The following is a 23,904-nucleotide window of genomic DNA, read 5'->3' on the forward strand; positions in this document are numbered from 1 at the left end:
ACATATAAGTTAGGAAATTTGTTTAGAAGGGTTTTAGGGAGGTACATTCAGGGAAACAGGGTGACCTGGGGAGCGGTGTTAAGGCAACAGGGAACTGGAAATCAAGTAGGGATGACATAAAAATGTTAGTGCTCTCCTGTAGAAGTATGGTAAAGAAAAGAATAGAATTAAGTAATAGATATATACTTACCCGATTTTCTCATGGAACTGGAGGGTGTATTATAGAGATAGGATAGGAATGGTAGGAGGGGGAGTATCCCTTCTGGTGAAAGAGGAATTTGTAAGCTACGGAAAAGTTAAAGATGACAAGCATGAAATTCTAGGAGTAAGGCTCATCTCTAAAGATATAAAGATAATAATAGGCAACTTGATGTCTTTGGATTGTATAGACCAGCAAAGGGTAGCGCAGACTCTGATTCAGAATTATTTGATAAGATAATCAGCTATGTGGGAAACGATACGGAAAGAAACATGATTGTAGTGGGTGATCTCAATTTACCAAATGTCAATTGGGAAGGTAATGTGATTGACAGGAAGCATGACCAGCAAATGGCAAGTAAGTTAATATGGGAAGGGCATCTGATTCAAAAAGTGATGGAAACAACTAAAGGGAAGAATATTCTGGATGTGGTGCTGGTAAAACCAGATGAGCTCTATAGAGAAACCAAAGTAATATGTGGTATTAGTGATCACGAAGCTGTTTTTGTGGTAGTTAAAAATAAATCTGAAAGAAAGGAAGATATTCAAATCAGGAGTATTAGGAAGTACCGGCTGATAAAACAGGCATGAGGGAGTTTTTAATAAGTAACTATGATCAGTGGAAAATAGTAAATAAAAATGTAAACAGACTTTGGAATGGGTTAAAGCAATTGTTGAGGAATGTGAAAACAGGTTTGTACCTTTAAAGGTGGTAAGGAATGGTAAAGATCCACTATATTATAACAGAGAGGTAAAGAGACCAAGAAGGAGGTATAGGTTGGGAAGAAATAGAGTTAGAAATGGCTGTGGAAGTAAGGAGAAATTAAAGGAACTTACTAGGAAATTATCTTGAATAAGGGTATGCTAGTGTACCATTTTAATTGTCAGATTAAACAACAGTGAAGTTTTACAATGCTGAAGGCCGTTAATGAATGTCTGACGAAGTTTGAAAAACGCATGTCTGATTTTGAAGTTCGCTTGGAGCAAGCCATGGCTGCTGGTGCGGCAAGTGCTGCTAAGCCTAGCAACACTTCAACTGGTCTTGCATCAGACTATGAGGCCTTCTGAGAAATTATATCTCTGGAATTATGTGACATAAAGAAAGAGGAAGGCCAGCTACAAGAACGTTTAGATTGGCAGGATAATACAGCAGAAGGAACTGCCTCCTCCTTCACAGTGTGAGACACCAAGCTAGGATACCTATGCTGGGGTGTTGGAAACTTTGAGAAGCAAGCTGAACGTTCAATTGTCTATGGACAGCATAGATTGGTGTCACAGACTGGGCCATATGAAGAGGACGACAGCTGAGGTGGTGTCTGCGGGGAATAGAACTACTATTATTATTAAATTCCTTCAGTACCATGAACGAAACCGCGTCTGGCTTGCCACGTGAGCTCTAAGGTACTAAGCTGCTCATCATGGAATCCCTGACGTTCTCAAGGAATGAAGTACTAAATAAAGCACAGGACTTGTGTAGTTTGCACAGGTTTCAATGCAGGATTGCCGCATTATTGTTAATCTAGGTGGATTATCGGAGTGTAAAACTGTTGCAATGTGTCTTCACAATATTATTGTTTCTATTAGGTTTATTATGTCTGTGTTTGTGGTTTGTGTGTGATATGATGTGTAAACAGTCAGCGGTCCATTTCATCAAGATATCCAGGTAAGATTTCTGTCTTATTTCAAGCATGCTCATTAGCCAGCTAATTACGGGACCACCCTCTGACAGTAACCGTAGCTCTAACAATAGCACTCCATCCCAGGCCATTGATGCCGGTAGCTTTCTGAATCAAAACTTTCATTGTATCCTAACGCTCTACAGTGTTGCCATTTGAAAAGCCTAAGCTTCCTCACACACTTGGATGAAATTAAGGGTATATTTAACAAAAAAAAAAAAAAAAAAAAAAGTGTCCATGTGATAGGTATCAGTGAAAGTTGGTCGTCTCCCTCAGTTCCAAATAGTATGGTTCATCTCGATGGCTATAATCTCTATCGTCATGATCGCACCTATAAGAGGGGTGGAGGTCTCACTCTTTATTGTAGAGATACTGAAGTCAGAATTCATATTCGTTGAAGTAATTGCAAATGGAGAGAAAACACTTATCGGAGTAGTTTATCGACGACCTAAAATATCTCATATTACCGAATTTGAGATGTATCTCCTTAATTTACTATCAGCGTATGAACATATTATAATATTAGGGATTGTCGCCATAAGACGTATTTGTGTCGGTGTGACGTAAATCAAACAGAAAAAAGAAAAAATAATAATAATAAAAAAAAGGGGGGGCTTCAACATTAATTTTCTTATCAAGACCTATGACACTAACAAATTAGAAGACCTGTTTTTGTCATGTGTATACTGCTAACTACATTTTGCATACCTTAACTGATCTTTAAGTGACTCATAACCCTCGGAAATTTGTAATTCATGGACTAATTTCAGTACCGACCGTGTCCACTCATGACGTTATATTTCTTGCTTACTCGCTTTGTATTCCAAAATATAAACCTAGATATGTAATGTGCAGGAATTTAAAAGACATCAACACGAATCAGTTAAGGCATGATGCCTACAGTCTTGCATGCATGACATTTTAAATCTACAAGATAATGACAGAAAAATTAGTAAATGTACATCACTAATACATAGCTTATATAACAAACATGCATCAAAGAGACATATGAGTGTGTCCCGGAAACCTAACCCATGGCTAACCAATGAAGTTAAAAACATGATGTCTCAGCGTGATGCTATTTTTCAGTGCCACAAATACACTTGTGACCAAACTGACTATGAAAATTATAGAATAATTAGGAATAAACAAATGATTTGTAACCTTAAATTTAAATTATGTTTGTGAATCAGTAAGCGACTTAAATACAGCTAGTGCCAGTAGCATCTCTTGAGTTATGGGCATGGGAAGAACGAGGGAAAAGAACCAGATATCAGACATTACACTTGATGAGCTGAACGCGTATTTAATGGAAAACAGGATTTAGTCTAATCCGCTTAACAGACAACATACAGATAACAGCCTCAAAATCACCCCTGCTTTACCTTTCGTACAGTCAGCACTAATGAAGTTAAGAAAGTCCTGTACTCTATTAAATCCAAGGTGAGTGGGGTCGATGATATTCCTATCACTTTTATACACAATATCATTGGTGCTGTTCTTCCCATTCTCACCCATATTTGAAATTATTGTCATAAGAATGGCACACTACCAACAATTTGGAAGTTAGCTAATGTAATTCCACTTCTTAAGAACCCAGGTTCGAAATTTCTATCTGATTACCGTCAAATTTCTATTCCTCCTGCCCTCTTCAAAGCTCTAGAATGTTTGATACATGTTCAAATACAGGAATACCTGCACTCTCACTCCCTTCTGGATCTGCTGCAGTCTGGCTTCAAGAAAGGCCATAGTACAGCAACTGCCTTACTTAACCCTCTACTGCATGAATTATTTTTCGTTTTCGTTTGGTGAAGAAAATATCAAGCTTTAATGTTCAACATACGTTCAGTGTATTAGATGTACCAGCAATTCTTAACTGGGGCTAATAGCTTAACACTCATATGTGATGTGGATTGCCATAGTTGAATATATATATGACTAGCTGATGTACCCGTGCTTCGCTACGGGATTCTCAGGAAGACTGACTTTGTGGTTTTCCTAACTGAAATCAACATAGGTCGATAGCTGCAGTCGCTTAAGTGCGGCCAGTATCCAGTAATCGGAAGATCGTGGGTTCGAGTCCCACCGTCGGCAGCCTTGAAGATAGTTTTCCGTGGTTTCCCATTTTCACACCAGGCAAATGCCGGGACTGTACCATAATTAAGGCCACGGCCGCTTCCTTCCACCTCCTAGGCATTTCTTATCCCATCGTCGCCATAAGACCTATCTGTGTCAGTGCGACGTAAAGCAAAAAAAAAAAAAAAAAAAAAAAAAAAACAAAAACACAACGTAAGTATGAATGTAGCGATTAAAAGCAATGCTATCATATAAAATACTCGATCAAATGGAAAGCCTATAATGATCCAGTGTGTTACGTACCAGTAGTATCAGAAAATTTATAAACCAGGGGAATGGCATGCTAAAGAAGAAAGTTATCTAACTCACCAGCTACTTCCCATCAATATTCAGGCAGGCTGTTACACTCTGTCCGACTGGGCGAGTTGACCGTGTGGTTAGCGGTGCGCAGCTGTAAGCTTGCATCCGAGAGATAGTGGATTCGAACCCCATTGTCGGCAGTGCTGAAGATGATATTCCGTGGTTTACCACTTTCACACCAGTCAAATGTTGGGCCTGTACCTTAATTAAGGCCTAAGTCACTCCTAGCCCTTTCCTATCCCATCGTCGCCATAAAACCTATCTATGTCAGTGCGACGGAAATCAAATAAAAAGTACTCTGTACGCAACAGTAATCCTATCTACCGGAGATGAGGGGCAACAGAAGACACAAAGCACATCACGACAAACAATGGTCAATGTAATGTCATTGTTGATCAGTGTTATGAGCTTTCTATATTGTAGGCCTACACATTTAGATTTCTTTCGACTCTGTGATTTATAAAATATTTTATACCGTAAACTGTAGTTTCTTATTCTCCGACTTTACATAGCGATTTTCATTAAATACTGTTTACCCATTTTCTCGTTACTCTGCGCTGATATGGACTTAGTAACAAAAATTCAAATTCATGAATATCTTGGTGATCATAGCCAGTACGGTAACAATGTATAAGACATGAATAATAGTAAATTTAATACTATATAACCTTAGTTATCTAGCATTCATCGACTACACTTCTAATAAGAAATATTTGAGAATTACATTTTAGGCCTTCCCCTAAACTACCATTTCACTCAGCGTGAATAAAATAATTTACAGCCTAGACTATAGCGACTTATTTCCTGGCTTTGCATACCGATTTTTATCAAGATAGGACTACTAATAACAACAATATTTGAGAATTAAATTTTAGGCCTTCCCCTAAACTACCATTTTTCTCAGCGTGAATACAATTATTGACAGCCTAGATTGTAGCAATTTATTCCCCAACTTTGCATACCCATTTTCTTTAAAATACGACCACTAATAACATAAATAGTTGAGAATTCAATTTTAGGCCTTCCCCTAAACTACCATTTCACTCAGCGTGGGTAAAATGATTTATAGCCTAGATTGTAGCGGCTCATCCCCCGACTTCACATACCGATTTTCATTAGACCACTAATAACATAAATAGTTGTGAATTCAATTTTAGGCCTTCCCCTAAACTACCATTTCACTCAGCGTGAGTAAAATGATTTATAGCCTAGATTGTAGAGGCTCGTCCCCCGACTTCACATACCGATTTTCATTAAATTCTCTTCAACCGTTTTCTCGTGATGCGTGTACATACATACATACATACATACATACATACATACATACATACATACATACATACATACATACAGACAGACAGACAGAGACAGACAGACAGACAGAAATTACGGAAAAGTAAAAAATGCATTTTCTTGTTACTATGGACATGACCGATACAGAAATACCATTATTTTCAAATTCTGAGCAATGTACAGACAAAACTTTTATTTTATATATATAGATATATAGATTTTTCACGATTTTACGCTAAGCTTTTAACATTCAAAGACCGAACATTACTACCTACTGGCCATGGGTACGTACTGCAAGGCGCAAGTACAACTTGCAGAACCGTAGGTCGGTAATGTCTTTGAGGTTGAGCCAGAGGTACTCCTGAAGCCTGTGGTAATGTGATGGGGAGGGCCCACGTAAAATAAACGGTGGTTGGTTCGAGTGGATGTTGACGGGGTGGAAGGAGTACCTTTGGTTACAGGGCTGTTTTGTCTTATGTTAAGTGTAAAAAAAAAACAAGGCATCACTGGGATATGTGCTTAATTGATTGTACAGTTGGAGGTGTGCTGTAAAACTACCTCTGTCTACAATATTTATCCATTTATACAGGTGAAAAGTTATTTGTTGCCTAATGGCAACAGTATGCAGTAGAGGGTTAAAGTGACTGACGACATCAGACAAGCAATGGACGAAAGACAAGTGACTATACTCACACAACTCTCCTCTTTGTCTTCTATGTTAATGATATCTCCTCTAAAATAAAGTATAATAGATATCATGTCTTTGTTGATGACCTCCAAATTTACTGCTATGTCAATATAAATGAAATATCAAATGCAAAAAGAGATATTAACTCCGACCTTCAACAACTCAGTGTGTACACCAGTGAAAACTCTCTCCTCCTGAACCGCAAAAGACTCAATCATAATCAGTTCTCAGAAATTAAACATCATGTATAAAATTGATGCTATTCCTCCGGTAACATTAAATGCAACCATAATCCCATTCAGTACAGACGTGAAGAACTAGGTATGAGCCTGACTGAAACTCTTCACTGGTCCACAACGTAAGAAATACATACAGAAAGATGCACGCGATGCTACCCCTCTGAAATGACATAAGGACATTTTGCCACAACACATAAAGATAAAACTTCTCCAAACTTTGATACTACCAATACCCAACTACGGCAACATTGTCCTCGTTGATGCGAATCGTGAACAAACTAGGAAGCTTCAACGAGCATTGAACTCTGGTCTTCGATTTGCTTTTAACTTGAGTTATGATGCTCGCATAACCCCTAGCTACACTGGCTGAAACCCGACAGGCGATGGAAGTTCCATATACTTACATTGATATATCGAACTCTGAAGGAAAATCTAACCAAATACATTTCTTCAAAGTTCCATTTATTATCCTCATTCCATAATTGTAACACTAGATCTGGCATTTCCCTTGCTTTTCTCATCAACCACTTTTCAATGTATAATATATCCTTGTTGTGGCTGGGTCAAGTACTTTGGAATTCACTTCCAGCTGCTGCCAGGAACTCAGTCAATATAAAAATTTAAGACTGTATATAGAGATTACCTGTTGAATACCGCTGATGTTTTGTGTGATTGGTGGTGTGTTATAGGATATGTGACTGTGGTAGGTAGCTAGTAACAATGCCATTTTACCGCAGCTGAAGAACACTGTTGTTTTTTTAAATAAATATTAGGTTGTTATTATTATTATTTTATTGTTATAATGTAAATGTGCATAATATTTAGCTTTTAACTCATGTACATAGATCACAATTTATGACCATACTAGTATTTCCATTACATTATTATGTACTGTGCTCTGTTTATACAATGCTTAAATTTTTCAGTTTGTATGTTCATTTTGACTTTTCTCTTTCTTTTTAAATTTCATGCTCCAGATTTCTTATTATTTTTAATTTGTTGAGCTTTGCTTTCTTTCTTCATTATATATTCTCCAAATCTGTTATTTAGCTTATTTTTGATTTTATAATAGAATAGAACATATTTTAGGTATTTGTATTATATTGTAATTTACGAGGTTACGGGTAATAGAGGGCCACCAGCCGTAATGTTGCATCTGCTAAGGTCAAACAAACAAACAAACAAACAAACAAACAAACAAACAAACAAACAAACAAACAAACAAACACCAAATAAATAAATAAATTTAAAAAATAAAACAAACATCATTTATAGACAGTATTGTATTAAATCTATGTTTTCATATATTATTTCAGTTTCTTCATCATCCGCTGAACTAGTAGGCATACACATCTGCACTATTGTGATGGGCATTGGCTTGGTATTTATCTTGACAACAATAATACGTTCACTATGCTGGTCTTAGTAACTTACCTGCTGCCCTATTTTCTTATTCATTATTAAATCAAACCCTGCAACCCCCCCCCCCCCCCCCCCCCCGCCTTGTGTTAATAATTATGTACTTAGCTGATCAAAAATCCTGCTCCTCTTGCAAAGTTATGGCTCATGGCCACATTATTAACAATACATATATTAAAAATTGTACTATTCTATTATAAAATCAAAGATAACCAATTACATCTAACTTTAGTCTATCCATTTTCCTCTTCAGATTCTCTAACCTACCACAACAATTCAAACTTTAAACTCGCAGAATGTCAATATTCATCTTCCTGATGATTGCCCCCCCCCCACGGCCAACTCGAAGTTCCGGCCTGCTACACATGACAATTCCATAGTGATGACGTCAGTTTTTTACTGCAGCGATACATAGGCACGAGTCTTGTTTACATGGTGGTTTCGTAGCCCGTTGTTGTTATTTCAACGTTATTAGAAGTGTTCGTTCGTGTTTAAAAGTCATAACTGTATGAAAATGCATCAGTAAAGGATGTATTTTCAGCAATAGTATGTGTTAAATACTATAGAATTCTAATCTGAGCAGCCTGATGTTAGGAAGTATTGCTAGGTTATGTGATAGGTTAAGTGTACCCAATGAGCTATTATGAATTGTCTAAAGTACTCTAAAGTTTATCATTTAATTATGATTATTACTATAATGTGTTAGTGTAGTGTATGCTCCTCTTTGTAAAATGGGACGAACGTGTAGAGTGCCTGGATGTAGGCCTAAATCCAATTACCGTTCAAATTAGGAGGTGGCTCTCTCAACATTTGCGTTTCCTAGCTGTGCCAACTATATTTCCTGGGCAGCCGTCATATATGTCTCAACCAACACCTGCCAAACGAAAATCGCCAGAAGAAGGAGACAAGATATCAAATTATGAGGACTTGTTGAGTAAGTTAACAACCCTAATGTACTTGAATTTTCTACCAAAATTGATTCATTTTAGAGACAACAGTTCGCCTACTGAGCATTAAATGATTTGTTATGGAGGGCTACATGTTAATTCCGGCCTTGATATCTGATTCAAAGATGTATGTTTAAACAGTGGAAATCGTAGGGATCTTTCTTTCAATGATTTGATAATGGAAGTTGAAAAACCTGGTAATTTCTGTGACAAGTGTGGGTGTGAGCTGCAGAGTTAATGAGTGTTGTGTCGAAGATTTATCATATCATGGCCAATATTTTTCCTAACTGTCATTCATATATAATTAATAGCATTATGTGCTCAAATAAGTGTAATGTGTAATATAAGGGCATTTTAGAGACAGCAACAGTTTGCTGAGTGACCATCATACTACTTTTCAAATTGTGAAAAATTACACATTAACTCAGACCTTGATATCTCATTCAGTGGTAATTGTAGGGATGTTTCATTCAATGTTTTGATAATGAAAGTTCAAATATCCGGTAATTTCTGTGAAAAGTGTGGGTGTGTGCTGCAGAGTTAATGAGTGTCCAAGATCTATCATATCCTGTTGGTAGCAGGCCTCTATATATCAAGATGGCCGTGCCCCCCCCTCTCGTGTAGTCACCACCCAGAGATCCGAATGGGAGGCCATTTTACCCAGGAGGAAGTCATCATCAGTATGTAACTTCATTCATGCAGAGAGAGCTGCATGTCCTTGGGAGTTAGTTACGGCTGCAGTTTCCCGTTCTTTTCGGCCACGTAGGAGTATCAACAAAGCTAAGCTATGTAAGCTATATTATTACAAGGCCATAGTAGTCAATCATCCAGACTGCTGCACTTGCAACTTCCAAAAGGCTGCTACCATCCTTTCGATGAACCATTCGCTAGTCTGGTCTCTTGACAGATACCCATCCGATATTGTTGCATCTATGGCTCTGCTTCAGTGGGACGCACAAGCCTCCCCATCATAGCAAGGTCACACCGTTCACAGGCACTATAAATAGAATTATTCAGTTGCACGAACAGACTGGCTCAATTTGACCAAAGAAAAGTGAAACTGTTTGTTGTGTTTGTTTGTCCAAACTCTGTCCCGTTTCTACGGGGTCGGGTATGAGGTGAGGTAAGATGAATCTGTCGTGGCGGGTTTTTATGACCAGATGCCCTTCCTGACGTCAACCTCATCAGAGGAGTTAATGAGATGAAATGAATGACGTGATATATGATACTAGGAAGGGAGAGGGTGAAACCTGGTGCTGGCATGTAGCATAATCCTCATTCAAAGATAAAGGGTAGGATTCTTCACCTGTTCAATACTACTTAAAATGTGATATAATTAAAATGTCACATTTTTATTGTCAATTTTTAGGTACCGGTTTCGGCATTTTTTTATGCCATCATCAGCCTAGGGTTAAGCAAACAAGGACATTGAGTAAATTACATATGTATGTACACAGATAAACCTTCTCAAATACCTAGCAATTTATAATTGCGTCAAACATAAAACATTTGCCTGCACAAATATCTCCTATATATATCATAATAAAGTTCTAGAAAAGAGATAAAATTATTCTATATACAGCTCTGTGCTTTTCTATCACCTGGTAATGTTAAATGCTGTAATTGTGTATAGAATTATAGTAGACAACAAGTTTGTGTAAAATCTTCTTTCTTGACTATCTACACAGCTGATTAAAATTAGACTAATTGACCTTGGAGCAATATATAAAATCTCTTCGAACATTCTATCATGAGAGATTTAAGCATATATACATTATTAGCTAATTTTTTTCAGAGTATTACTATATAGTATAAAAGGAAAGACCATTTTATTGTCCGATGTTTGTAAAAAATAGTTCCTCATGGATTATAATCAGAGAGCCATCATAAATTGGTCGGATTTTTAGAATCAAGTGAAAAACTTTCATGGCATGTATCTTGCTTAAATCTTACTGAAATAGCTTGACTTAGTAGGGTATAAAATGGTTTTTGAATCTATATTTCAGTAGTATATTTAAAAATGTGAGTGGACTGAGGCCATAGGTTTACAGTTGAGATTTCATGAAAAACGATGTTTTCAGGTGGTCAAACGTAACTACGGAAAGATCACGATTCAAACGGACCTAAAAGAAATTGAATACTGTGTAAGTATGACATAAACGGATCAAGAAAGGTATTAGGGAATTTTAAGATAGAAACTCACCTTAAGCACCACATTACCGGCGAGAAGTTAAAGAGGAACTGGCGAGCGAAACTGCCGAGCGGTGTGTCAGGCAACATGCCGCAAGCATCAGCGGGGAATCGGGGCGTGCCCGGTAGGGGGAGGGGGAGTGGAGGTCGCAGGGACAGGCGAGTAAGGGTCGGGGGGACGAGGATTCCGGTAGGGGTAATATGCCAGCATGTTGCAAACTGTTTTATCTTTTGGTTGATCTTTTGGAATTTTAAGCTTGTTAATAACTGAAATGAGTATATCAAATAGGATAGTAGGTTTTTCGGACAGTTCATTAAGATTAAAATTAGGGTTGTAGTACTGGTCCAAAGAATGAAGCACTGCTCTGTTAGGCCTAAAAGAAGCCCTTTATTCATTATTTTGATGATATCTAAATCATTGTTGATGCCGTAAAAGCTGTGTTTGTAATCATGCGTAGGCTGCCCTATTGCTGAGAATCTTTTGTATTTAATGGCATTAATGTGTTCGTTATATCTGATTTTGAAGGATCTCCCTGTTTGCCCAATATAAACGCTGGAACAGTCATTACAGTGAAATCTGTACACACCTGACTTATCGAAAGGGTTGGGAAGGTTGACACGGTTAGAATTATGGAATGTATCAAGATTTCTGTTGTTGATTTTAAAGGTGATTTTAGTGTTTTTCTTTTTGAATATGTTAGTTACTTGGTAAATATCAGGGCTAAATGTAAAGGTTGCATATGTTACCGATTTCGTTTTTTCTGTAAATTGGTTTTGGGTCGGTGTTTAAACTTGCATATTATACGTTCTATAAAACCATGATTAAAACCATTGTGAAGTGCAATACTACGTATAGTATTAAATTCTTTCTTAAGATCTGCTTTTGACATGGGAATATTGTAGGCACGGTGCACTAAACCGTCTAGAGAATGGTCAGTATGAAGTTACACTACCATTGAAACAGAATCATCAATCATTAGGGAGGTCCTTTGACAATGCAAAATCAAAGTTTTTGATATTGGAACGGAAATTAAACTACCTTATGGCAAGGTTGCAAACGTACAAGTCATGCTCACTTCATACAGACACATTGTATCAACTAATGGAGCGATTCTGGGCTGTAGAGGATATTTCATGTAGAACACTTACTCAGGAAGAGAAAGCTTGTGAAGCCCACTTCCAACACACAAGAAGTCTAGAGAATGGTCAGTATGAAGTTACACTACCATTGAAACAGAATCATCAATCATTAGGGAGGTCCTTTGACAATGCAAAATCAAAGTTTTTGATATTGGAACGGAAATTAAACTACCACCCAAAGATGAAGGAAAGGTATTGCATCACGAAGAACACTAGTATAGCCAGGATCTGAAAGTGGAATTAAAAAGCCGAGTATGAGAATGAAAAAATGAGGTAGAGGTTGAAGATAGTATTAGAAGTAACAAAATACTACTCATGCCCTCTTTCCTCCAGCCTTATGCTTGTGTAGATCAGGTTGGGTCGGTGTTGACCTCCACACTGACTGGCAATCGTTCTGATATTGCGTTGGGTGGGAGAAACGGCGGGTGAGGGGAGGGAGAGTGAGTGGAAGTATGGGAGGACGGAGCAGTAATGTGTGTTGAGATAGATTTAATTGAGCTTTGCTTAAAATCTTTCTCAATTATTGTGTCAACCACGATGTTAGTTTTTTTCTTGGATTTCGTTAAGATTATGGATGGGATATGATTTTTGATCGATGTTTATGTAAATGTTTTAAAAAATGTTCAATGAAGTTCCCTTTTTGGTTATATGTAGGATATTTAGATCTTTATCTATGATGGAAAATGAGTGATTGTGATCTTTCATGTGTTCACTCATAAAAGAAACTCTTTTGTATTTAGCTGCATTAACAGTTCTATGTAACAGATATGCAAGTCTCTCCCAGTCTGTCCGATATAGCTGGCGTTGTACTGGTTACACATCAATTTGTAGATCCCTGATTGCAAATGTTTGTTGGATCTTTTTTTTTTTTCTAGGGGCTTTACGTCGCACCAACACAGATAGGTCTTATGGCGACGATGGGATAGGAAAGGCCTAGGAGTTGGAAGGAAGCGGCCGTGGCCTTAATTAAGGTACAGCCCCAGCATTTGCCTGGTGTGAAAATGGGAAACCACGGAAAACCATTTTCAGGGCTGCCGATAGTTGGATTCGAACCTACTATCTCGCGGATGCAAGCTCACAGCCGCATGCCTCTACACGCACGGCCAACTCGCCTGGTTTTGTTGGATCTGTTAAGTGTGTTTGTGTTATATAAAAGTTTAGAAGTAGTGTTGTTGGTTCTAAAGATGACATTGAGGTTGTTTTTAAAACATGTTTGAGATTTGGTGTATGTTATTTCTGTTGAAAGTGAAGGTGACAAAGTCAGTATTCTCTTTCTGTTGTTTTTTAAGTGTGGTGGTGGGTTTATTTTTTATCTTATTGAGAATTCTGTCAACAAAAATACTGTTGAACCCATTAAAGTGTGCTAAAATGTGGATGCTGTTAATTTCTTTCTTGAAAGCTTTCTTGGACATGGAATGCTCAAGGTTCTATATATCATGCTATAAAAAGAGGCTTTTTTGTGGGAGCCAGGGTGCAGTGAATCTTGTCTGATCATGTTGGCTGCTTGGGTGAGTTTTCTGAAGATTTCAAATTTTAGATGGTTGTCACTTCTCCTAATTTTAAGATCTAGAAAATTTAAGGATCTATCTGTTTCAGATTCAACTCTAAATTTTATGTAGGGGTCACAAGTATTTAGATTATTGAGGAGGGTTGTACTGTCAGTGATACGTTGATCAATAATGGTGAAAATGTCATCCACGTATCTCGATCAATGGAATATACCTGGTAAATTATTGAGTATCTTGGTTTTTTCCAGATTGTCGATATACATTTCTACTAAAATTCCAGAAATAGGGGATCCCACATGAAGTCGTTTTTGCAGATAAATTGTGTTATTAAATGTATAATAACTTTTATTAAGAACAAACTTCAAAATATGTAAAAATTCTGTTATTTCAAGTTTACTTAAAAGGTTATGTTTGTTTAGGTTGTCTTTAACTAGGTTAATTGTTGCAGCTATGGGAATGTTGGTGAACATATTCGTAATATTGAACAAGTGCATAGTATGATTAGGATTTAATAGGAGTTTGTGATGATACTAAAATCTACAGAATTTTTGACAGAGGTTCTGTTGGAAAATGTATAATATTTGGCCAAGAATTTATGTATGAATCGAGAAACATTGTAAGTCGGACCACTTTTGAAATTAATGATTGGCCTGATTGGAACATTGGTCTTATGAATCTTTGGTAAAGATCTAGCAGTAGGGAGTTCTCGATTCATTAAAATAAGTTTGGAAACTTCTTGTTCACTGAAAAGGGTTACAATATTATTTAAAATTCCTTTAAAGCTTGCTTGAATTTTATTGGTGGGATCTTTAGTTACGATGGAGAAACTCTTATCGGAAAAGAAAAGCTCTGTTTTACCAATATAACCATTCTTATTCATTAGAACCGTGGTTGTCTCTGCTTTTGTGACTATTACGTCGTTATTTTTGATTTTTTTCTTTCAATTTTAAAATGTGTTTAGTTGGGACGTTGGTTTTTTTCCGCACATTTTTCTGTGAATGAATTTGCAGTTTTTTCTTTATTTCATATTTTTCATAGCGTAATGCTGATGGCCAATTCTGATTCCACTACGGTTTTGATTATGTTACTTTTATTAAGAAAGTTAATCCAGTTATGTTTAGATCCCTTGCTGAGGATCTCTAAGTCAATCTCATTCAAATTTAAATTCATAAGGTTCATAACTGGTGAATGAAAATCATGGTTGACTTCTTGTTTATGTTTTCTAAAAAGGGTGCAGAATTGTTGGTTTTCAAATTGTTGTGTTTTTTTGAAATAATTTGAAATAGTCTTAGGTTAACATGTTTTTGAAAAGAATCCCATTCCAATGGAGCTAAGGAAAGAGGAGCTGCTAAATGATCATCGTATAGTTTTGCACAGAGACAAGACCTCTTTTTATAAAGAAACTTAATTTGTCTCATACGTAATGTTTTGACTTTGGATTGCGTTTTTCATTCCCAACTTGTGCTTTTGCATTTGTTGAGATTGACACTTAAGAATTTTGGGGTTAGGTTATCTTTGAGACACTGTTTTAAAAAGCAACTTTGATTTTAATATTTAAAAACAAATTTGCTTTTTCATATGCCTGGTTAGCATTATCATTAGAAGTAATAAACTTCATCCCGGTTCTGTATTGACTTCAAATCCGAGTTAAAACACAGTCAACAAATGCAATGGGAGTTTATGTTAAAATGTATATATAGTAGCTTCAATATTAAAAATATATTCAACAAGTACAATGGAACTGTTAAAAACATACATGGAATCATACTTGGACAAAATAAGTTGATAGTGTGGGTTCAAACGTATTTAGTACAAATATTACTAGGCTGGAGGAAATACCGTACTTAAAAAAACTAGTGAAGACAGTTACATGTTCTAAACTGTCATATTTCTGGAAAACTGAGTGATGTTTATAAAAGATGCATTGTATTGCATCACAAAGAACACAAGTATAGCCAGGATCTGAAAGTAGGAATAAAAAGCCGAGTATGAGAACGAAAAAATGAGGTAGAGGTTAAAGATAGTATTAAGAGTCGCAAAATATTACTCACGTCCTCTTTCCTCCAGCCTTATGCTTGTGTAGATCAGATGTACCGCATGACTTTGACGCATGTTTTCATTGCGTGCGTCATACCGATGAAACTATTCACAAATTTGTGTGATGTCATCAGAGCTGCATAAGGCTTGTAGCCACTTCGAAGTAGAATCGTTGTTCTTCACTGACGAATTAGGTTGGGGGGTCTTGTATGCAAAATTTATTATTTTCATTTTCTTGGTCTTGAAAAGCCAAGGAGGGTCTAATACACGAGGGGGTCTAACACACGACTGCGTAGAAGGGGAGCAGACAGTGGATCACATTGCATATGAGTGTCCTTTGCGTGCTTATAGAGGCTCTATAGAGGACTTACACTGTGTCTCAAGCGAAGCTCTTTTCTGGCTCTCAACTTTTGACATGGATCTTTAGTTATGAACTTGAGATGGTAGTTGTACATATCGTATATAATATTGTATTCATTTAATGATAAATAAATAAATAAATAAATAAATATTGTCTACCAAGTAGAGCAGTATTGCAAATGAGTATGTTTATCATAGTTGGAGAACGACTGTTGAAACTGATCCTAGTCGACAACTATAGGTGAAACATACTTCCTAAGTTATATTTTTCAGACATAGAAGTCAATTAATTGTTAACCAAAGGTAGGGTTGCCAAAATTCTGCACCTAAAAATACAGAAATTTTTATTTTTCCAAAATTCACGCAAATTATTTTTTGGAAACTCATAAAAAATGATTTGCAATGTTTCTGAGTTCCCATGTGCTTATGTCTCTATGGCCACCAAATGCAATTGAAAATTGTGAATTACAAACAGTGCACATAACCTCATCTTCATTCCCACTTTCATCATTTCTATTTCACTTTAGAAATGTTCCTTTTCTCAGTTGAGAAGACACATTTCCTCTTCGACATTTTAAGAACTTGTTATATACACACGCACGCACAGAATATCAAAATCTTTGCCAAAGAAGAAAGAATTAAAGGAATTATGAACTTTGATGTTAAAATCCACAGTGTAGTATCTGCGGTTGCTTAAGTGCAGCCAGTATCCAGTATTTGGGAGATAGTGGTTTCGAACACCACTGTTGGCAGCCCTGGAGATGGTTTCCGTAGTTTCCATTTTCCCAACAGACAAATGCTGGGGCTGTACCTAAATTAAGGCCATATCCGCTTCCTTCCCACTTCTAGCCCTCTCCTGTCCCATCGTTACCACAAGACCTATCTGTGTCGGTGCGATATGTAAAAAAAAAAAGAAAAGAAAAAAAAAAAAAAGGAATATTTTGAACATTATGGGGAGGAGGAAAATGATGTTGGTGAAATTATGCTTGAAGAAGTGGAAAGGATGGTAAATAAACTCCATTGTCATAAGGCAGCAGGAATAGATGAAATTAGACCTGAAATGGTGAAGTATAGTGGGAAGACAGGGATAAAATGGCTTCATAGAGTAGTAAAATTAGCATGGAGTGTTGGTAAGGTACCTTCAGATTGGGCAAAAGCAGTAATTGCACCTGTCTATAAGCAAGGGAACAGGAAGGATTGCAACAACTATCGAGGTATCTCACTGTTTAGTATACCAGGCAAAGTATTCACTGGCATCTTGGAAGGGAGGGTGCGATCAGTCGTTGAGAGGAAGCTGGATGAAAATCAGTGTGGTTTCAGACCTCAGAGAGGCTGTCAGGATCAGATTTTCAGTATGCGCTAGGTAATTGAAAAATGCTACGAGAGGAATAGGCAGTTGTGTTTATGTTTTGTAGATCTAGAGAAAGCATATGACAGGGTACCGAGGGAAAAGATGTTCGCCATACTGGGGGACTATGGAATTAAAGGCAGATTATTAAAAGCAATCAAAGGCATTTATGTTGACAATTGGGCTTCAGTGAGAATTGATGGTAGAATGAGTTCTTGGTTCAGGGTACTTACAGGGGTTAGACAAGGCTGTAATCTTTCACCTTTGCTGTTTGTAGTTTACATGGATCATCTGCTGAAAGGTATAAAATGGCAGGGAGGGTTTCACTTGGTTGGAAATGTAGTAAGCATCTGGCCTATGCTGATGACTTGGTCTTAATGGCAGATTGTGCCGAAAGCCTACAGTCTAATATCGTGGAACTTGAAAATAGGTGCAATGAGTATGGTATGAAAATTAGCCTCTTGAAGACTAAATTGATGTCAGTAGGTAAGAAATTCAACAGAATTGAATGTCAGATTGGTGATACAAAGCTAGAACAGGTCGATAATTTCAAGTATTTAGGTTGTGTTTTCTCCCAGGATGGTAATATAGTAGGCGAGATTGAATCAAGGTGTCGTAAAGCTAATGCAGTGAGCTCGCAGCTGCGATCAACAGTATTCTGTAAAAAGGAAGTCAGCTCCCAGACGAAACTATCTTTACATTGGTCTGTTTTCAGACCAACTTAGCTTTACGGGAGCGAAAGCTGGGTGGACTCAGGATATCTTATTCATAAGTTGGAAGTAACAGACATGAAAAGAGCAAGAACGAGTGCTGGTACAAACAGGTGGGAACAATGGCAGGAGGGTACACGGAATGAGAAGATAAAGGCTAATTTAGGAATGAACTCGATGGATGAAGCTGTACGCATAAACCGTCTTCGGTGCTGGGGTCGTGTGAGGCGAATGGAGGAGGATAGGTTACTTAGGAGAATAATGGACTCTGCTATGGAGGGTAAGAGAAGTAGAGGTAGACCACGATGACGATGGTTAGACTCGGTTTCTAACGACTTAAAGATAAGAGGTATAGAACTAAATGAGGCCACAACACTAGTTGCAAATCGAGGATTGTGGTGACGTTTAGTAAATTCACAGAGGCTTGTAGACTGAACGCTGAAAGGCATAACAGTCTATAATGATAATGTATGTATGTATGTATGCAACCGGTGCACATAAAGTTATGCCGTCTAATAACTGAAACCAAGTAATCTTTTGACTTCCTTCCTAGATCCTGATGTATCCCAACAAGAAAATACGGACATTGTGTAATTTTAAAAAAGTACAATATGGACATGGACACTTGCCTTAAAATACAAACTGTCCATACAAAATATGAACGTCTGGCAACCCTAACCAATGGAGTTATTTTATTAAATCTAATTATTCATTTCATATTTCATGCTTTTCTTCTGTTTACATTAATGACAGTTGGAATGAGAGTACAATGTTTCTGAAAAATTCAAACGTACGGTTTCAGCTGGCTTACTCTGTATTGGAAGTATTTTATAATAGTAATGCTATTGGTTTTACGTCCTACTGACAACTTTGACATTTTTTTTTTTTGAGACACTGAAGTGCCAGAATTTTGTCCTGCAGGAGTTCTTTAATGTACCAGTAAAGCTACAGACACAAGACTGGCGTACTTGAGCACCTTCAAATACCACCCGACTGAGGCAGGGATGAACCTGCCAACTTGATGGAAGTATTTTATTCTTAAGAGCAAGCAGGTAGTTATTGAATTCATGGATGACAGTGACTAGGAGGCTGGGCTGAGCAGAATATGATCCAGGACTGATTAGGTTGTAGGGGAAAATAAAGAAAGAAAGAAAGGAGAGACAGGCAATTTATACACTGATTTATGAACAAAGTATAATGGCTCCTTTTCAAAGAAAATTTTATGTTCATTAAAAAAAATGAATTATACACTCACCTTTTAAGGTAAACTATCAAGAAATCAGGATAACGCCATACAGACAAAGTCTTTGTAGCACACTGATTCTTCTGACAAACAGGACAATACCAAGGATTATGCTCATCCAACTGCTCACTGTAAGAAAAAATTTAAAAGAAAATGATTGAAGATCCAATAATTGAGAAAGAGTTATCATGTTTGTTAACTCATGTTAATGGCTACGAATATCTTTGGTTGTCAAACCTTTCCTCCTCCTCCTCTCTCTCTCTCTCTCTCTCTCTCTTTTAGGCAAATGTATCATCTGATAAATTTCATTATTGTAATGTTTATGGAGGTTTATATAGTTATAATTATTTTGATCAAAGTTTGAGAAAGATAACATGGAACTTGAAATAAGATATTAAGCATATGGCTGAGTGAATATGGGAAATTTTATAGAAAACCCTTTTTAAGACAGTTGTCATATCCCTCAAGTTTAGCACTCACATCTAGCTTCCCAGTTCTGATGATGATGATGATTGTTGTTGTTGTTTAAAGGGGCCTAACAGCTAGGTCATCGGTCCCTAATGGTACAAGGTGAATGAAACGAAAATTAATTTCAAAATGTATACACTGACTAGAATCTAAAACGAATTTTCAAAAAATGATTGTGAAACAAAAGAATCAGTGGATCTAATTCACAAGCCTTCATTACTGGGATAATACTCACTATCTAAAGGGGTCCAAAATCCAGGTCACCGGTCCCTCATAATGGTACTAATCACTGGTAAAGCATAACCATGGTGTTCCTCCTATAGTGGTACTAATCACAGGTAACGTAAACTCATGGTGTTTCTCGCATGGTGGTCCTAATCACAGGTAATGATGACTCACGGTCACATACAATGGCACCACTCATAGGTAACACAAACCTATGGTGTTTCGACATAAGGGTACTACTCACAAGCAACACAGATTCGTGGTGTTCATGACATAGTGGGACTAATCACAGGCGCCAGTATTCCTGTAGTGTTCCTCACTTAGTGGAACTAATCGCAGGCCATGCGTATTCATAGTGTTGCTCACATAGTGGTACTAATCATAGACAATGCAGGCCCTAGACCCATGGTGACACATTAGGGCAACACAAACCCAGGCTGTTCCTCACATAATGGCACTACTCTCGAGCAATGCAGACCCATGGTTTTACTCACATAGTGGTACTGATCATGGGTGCCAGCCAAACCTATGGTGTTTCTCGCTTAGTGGTACTAATCACAGGCAATGCAGACCCATGGTGTTTCTCATAAAGTAGTTCTACTTACAGGTAACGCAGGCCCATTCTGAACACAGTGGAACCGACCGGTGGAATACACATGATGATACTTATCACAAACAATCCTCAGACCTGTAGAGTTTCTCGCATAATGGTACTGCTCCTATGTAACATAGACCAATGGTATTCCTTGCAAGGCGGTACTAGTCACAAGTAACGTCGACCCATGGTATTCCACACATAATGGTACTAATCACAAGTAGTCTCATGGTTCTAATGTCATTATCGCTTGGTCGCCCCTTTTAGTTACCTCTTATGACACACAGGGGATACCGTGGGTGTATTCTTCGTCTGCATCCTCTACCCACAGGGGGTCTTTCCAGTTCTGTCCTGGTGCTTCTCAGCATGCTCAACATTTTATTGAACTGATTATTTTATCAGTAAGCTCACTAAGATATAGATGGTAATATATTTAATAGATATTAAAATTCTTGAACACACCAAGTCATTGTTCCCTCCAATATTTATTAAAATGAAAGTTTTGACCGATGGAGATTTTAAAATAATGAATAATATGTACATCTGAACAGGGATAGTGTTGCTCACATAGTGGTACTAATCACAGACAATGTAATATGCACACTGCCAGATTTGTTGTAGTCATTTCATCAGAGCTATGATAGCTTTATATTGCCACAGCAGCAAAAGCAGCTTCTCTAGTTTGGCAGGTAGTAACAAAGTGAACTGTAATGGAACTGATATAGTCAGTCATCGCACAATTCATATAACAGTTAATCAAATACTAAAGCAGAGGTCTTCAATTATTTTTCCCTGGGGTCTGGTTTGATGGTTGTTGTCGGCTGCAACTTGTATCCGAGTATAAATATTTTTCAGTAGATAACATTTTCACACTCTCAGTGCTTTGTGAATATGTTTCATATGACTTAGTAGCCCAATCTTGGCATGAAAAATACGTCCACACAAATGAAATGAAATGGCTGGGAGAGGGCGGAGCTGAGCTTGGCCGAGTTTTGATGGTGGTTGTTTAGCCTCCTCACCTTCAAACACAATAACTGATGTAGAAACGGCCTTGAGTGTTGATTCCAGCTGTCTTCATAGTATAATTTAGCTGGTCCTTGAAAAGCTTCGGAGGGGCTCCACAAAGTCTTGTGTCGGAGCAGAGTTCATCATACAAGAGTTGACGAGAAAGCCTGGTATCACTCCTGTGATGGATGTGTCCTATCCATCTGAGACAATGGCCAATGATGGTAGCCTCAATGATTATAGCATGCGCTTTCTCAAGAACCGCAAGGCCAGTGACACAGCCTTTCCATTTGATGATCAGGATGGATCTCAATTTTTTGCAGATGGAAGTGCTCTAATTTTTTGATATCTCGTCGCTAGAGGGTCCTAGTTTCACAACTGTACAGCAGTGTCAATAGCACTGTACAGTAAACCATGTTCTGGGTATGCACTGTAAGGTCTTGTTCATCAAGAAACAATGGGATGAATGTCCAAATGATGAGTGGACAGCACCAATTCTCCTATCCACATCTTGTGGACAGTTAGCATTTGTTGAGAGGATACTTCCTAGATATAAAATAGGGTCGACCTCCTTGAGTGTAGTATCCGCAATGGAGATTTTGAAAGCTGGGAGGTTCAAACCAGGTAAAGATTGAGCGAGCACTTTGATTTTCTGAGACCAAAACAACTGCAAGCACTCTTAGAAACAATTAACTGACTGCTGCATTCCCTCGGGTGAGAGAGCAGGTGCTGCAGTGTCATCTGCCTATTACAATTCCGTAATGGAGGTAATCTTAGTGAGCTTTTGGGAGCAAAGTCTAGCCAGATTGAACAGACCCACATCAAAGCATTATCAGACCTTTACATCTTTGTTGTTTGTATATATTCGATATAGTATGGCAGCCATGTAAAGAGCAAAGAGTGTTGGAGCAAGCACACATCCTTCTTTCAATAGATGGGTGATATTTTCCTATGTTAAGAAGATGAGAGTAAGAAGTCTGGTCTTGAGGTAGGCCTCTACTTTGAATCAATTCCAGAGAAATGTTGTCTGGGCCAGGAGTCTTGTCAGGTTTCAGTTTAATGAGAGAGACATTAAATTTCTTGAATGTTGGCAGGTGGTTGAGGAGTAGAGGGACGTCGTTGATAAAACCTTCAGAAGCATTTGAAATCCGAATGAGAAGAGTGGAGAAATGTTCTTCCTAACGTTCTAGGATTTCTTTCTATCAGTAATAGCAGTAGCATTACCAGCAGCTTTCAGTGTCCTGGAGGAGGAGTGAGTTGGACCATATAACTCTTTTATTCCTGCATGGAAGCTTTGCAGGTCTCAGGCATCAGACATACTTTGTAGTTAATGAGCTTTCTGGTGCCACCAGTTGTTTTATATCTCTCTTGTTTGTCCCTGCCATTTACGCTTGAGTTACAGGAAATGCGCTTTCTTTGCATCTGGAGATGGATTCTGAAGTAGGGATAGATGAGCTTCTCGTTTAGCATTGTTGACATACAAAATTTCTTTGTTGTTGTTATCAATCCACTCATCTTATCTTTTGCTCAAAACCAATAGTTTTCTCAGCTGATTCTGTGATTACTTTCCACAATGTTGCCCATTCCTGTTCTACTTTTTAGTGCTGCAAGTATGCAAGTATGTCAGAGATCGTAATGTGGAAATTTATGGCAGTGGATCCATCTTGAAATTTAGATCTATCGAACTTCTGCCTGGATGGGATTCGAAGATGCCTCACTGATTTACGAAGACTGATCCCGAGTCTTGTAATCCATCCAGCAATCATCATTTCTAGCTGTCCTGGCGATGAGGACATTGTTCTTATCACACTGTTGGGTGATGATGTAATCAAAGATGTGCCAGTGGTTAAAGTGTGGGTGCATCCATGTGGTCTTGAAGCAACACGGTAGGCAAAACTTGTGTATCAAAGTGATATGGTGGGCAAAACTGTATATAGTTATGAAAACTTCATGTTCAGTACATAGACTAAGAAGCAGCAATCCATTGGCATTCTACCGAGTCCCTACTTGCACATCACTGTTTTCCATAGCAGATTATCCTTCTCAACTCTAGCACTGAAGTCACCTAATAGGAACAGTTTATCTTTAGTTGGCATTTTGGAGATGGTTGTGGAACGCAAGTTATAAACTTTAATCGGCATCTAATGTTGGAGAATAACCAGAGATGAGAGTCATGGAA

The 23,904-nt window shown here is 37.7% G+C and overlaps 1 protein-coding gene across 3 annotated transcripts in view; it reads right to left on the reverse strand.

The window, feature by feature from the left end:
* The window catches only part of LOC136858382 (uncharacterized), a 523,023-nt gene that overhangs the window by 125,100 nt on the left and 374,019 nt on the right, over nt 1-23,904 (reverse strand). For all 3 annotated transcript variants that reach the window (XM_067137884.2, XM_067137885.2, XM_067137886.2), the window contains exon 14: nt 19,445-19,561. In XM_067137884.2, coding sequence (XP_066993985.2) covers nt 19,445-19,561 — 117 coding nt within the window. The remainder of the gene's footprint in view (nt 1-19,444; nt 19,562-23,904) is intronic.

This window comes from Anabrus simplex, chromosome 1, assembly GCF_040414725.1.
Source record: "Anabrus simplex isolate iqAnaSimp1 chromosome 1, ASM4041472v1, whole genome shotgun sequence".
Taxonomy (NCBI): Eukaryota; Metazoa; Arthropoda; class Insecta; order Orthoptera; family Tettigoniidae; genus Anabrus; species Anabrus simplex.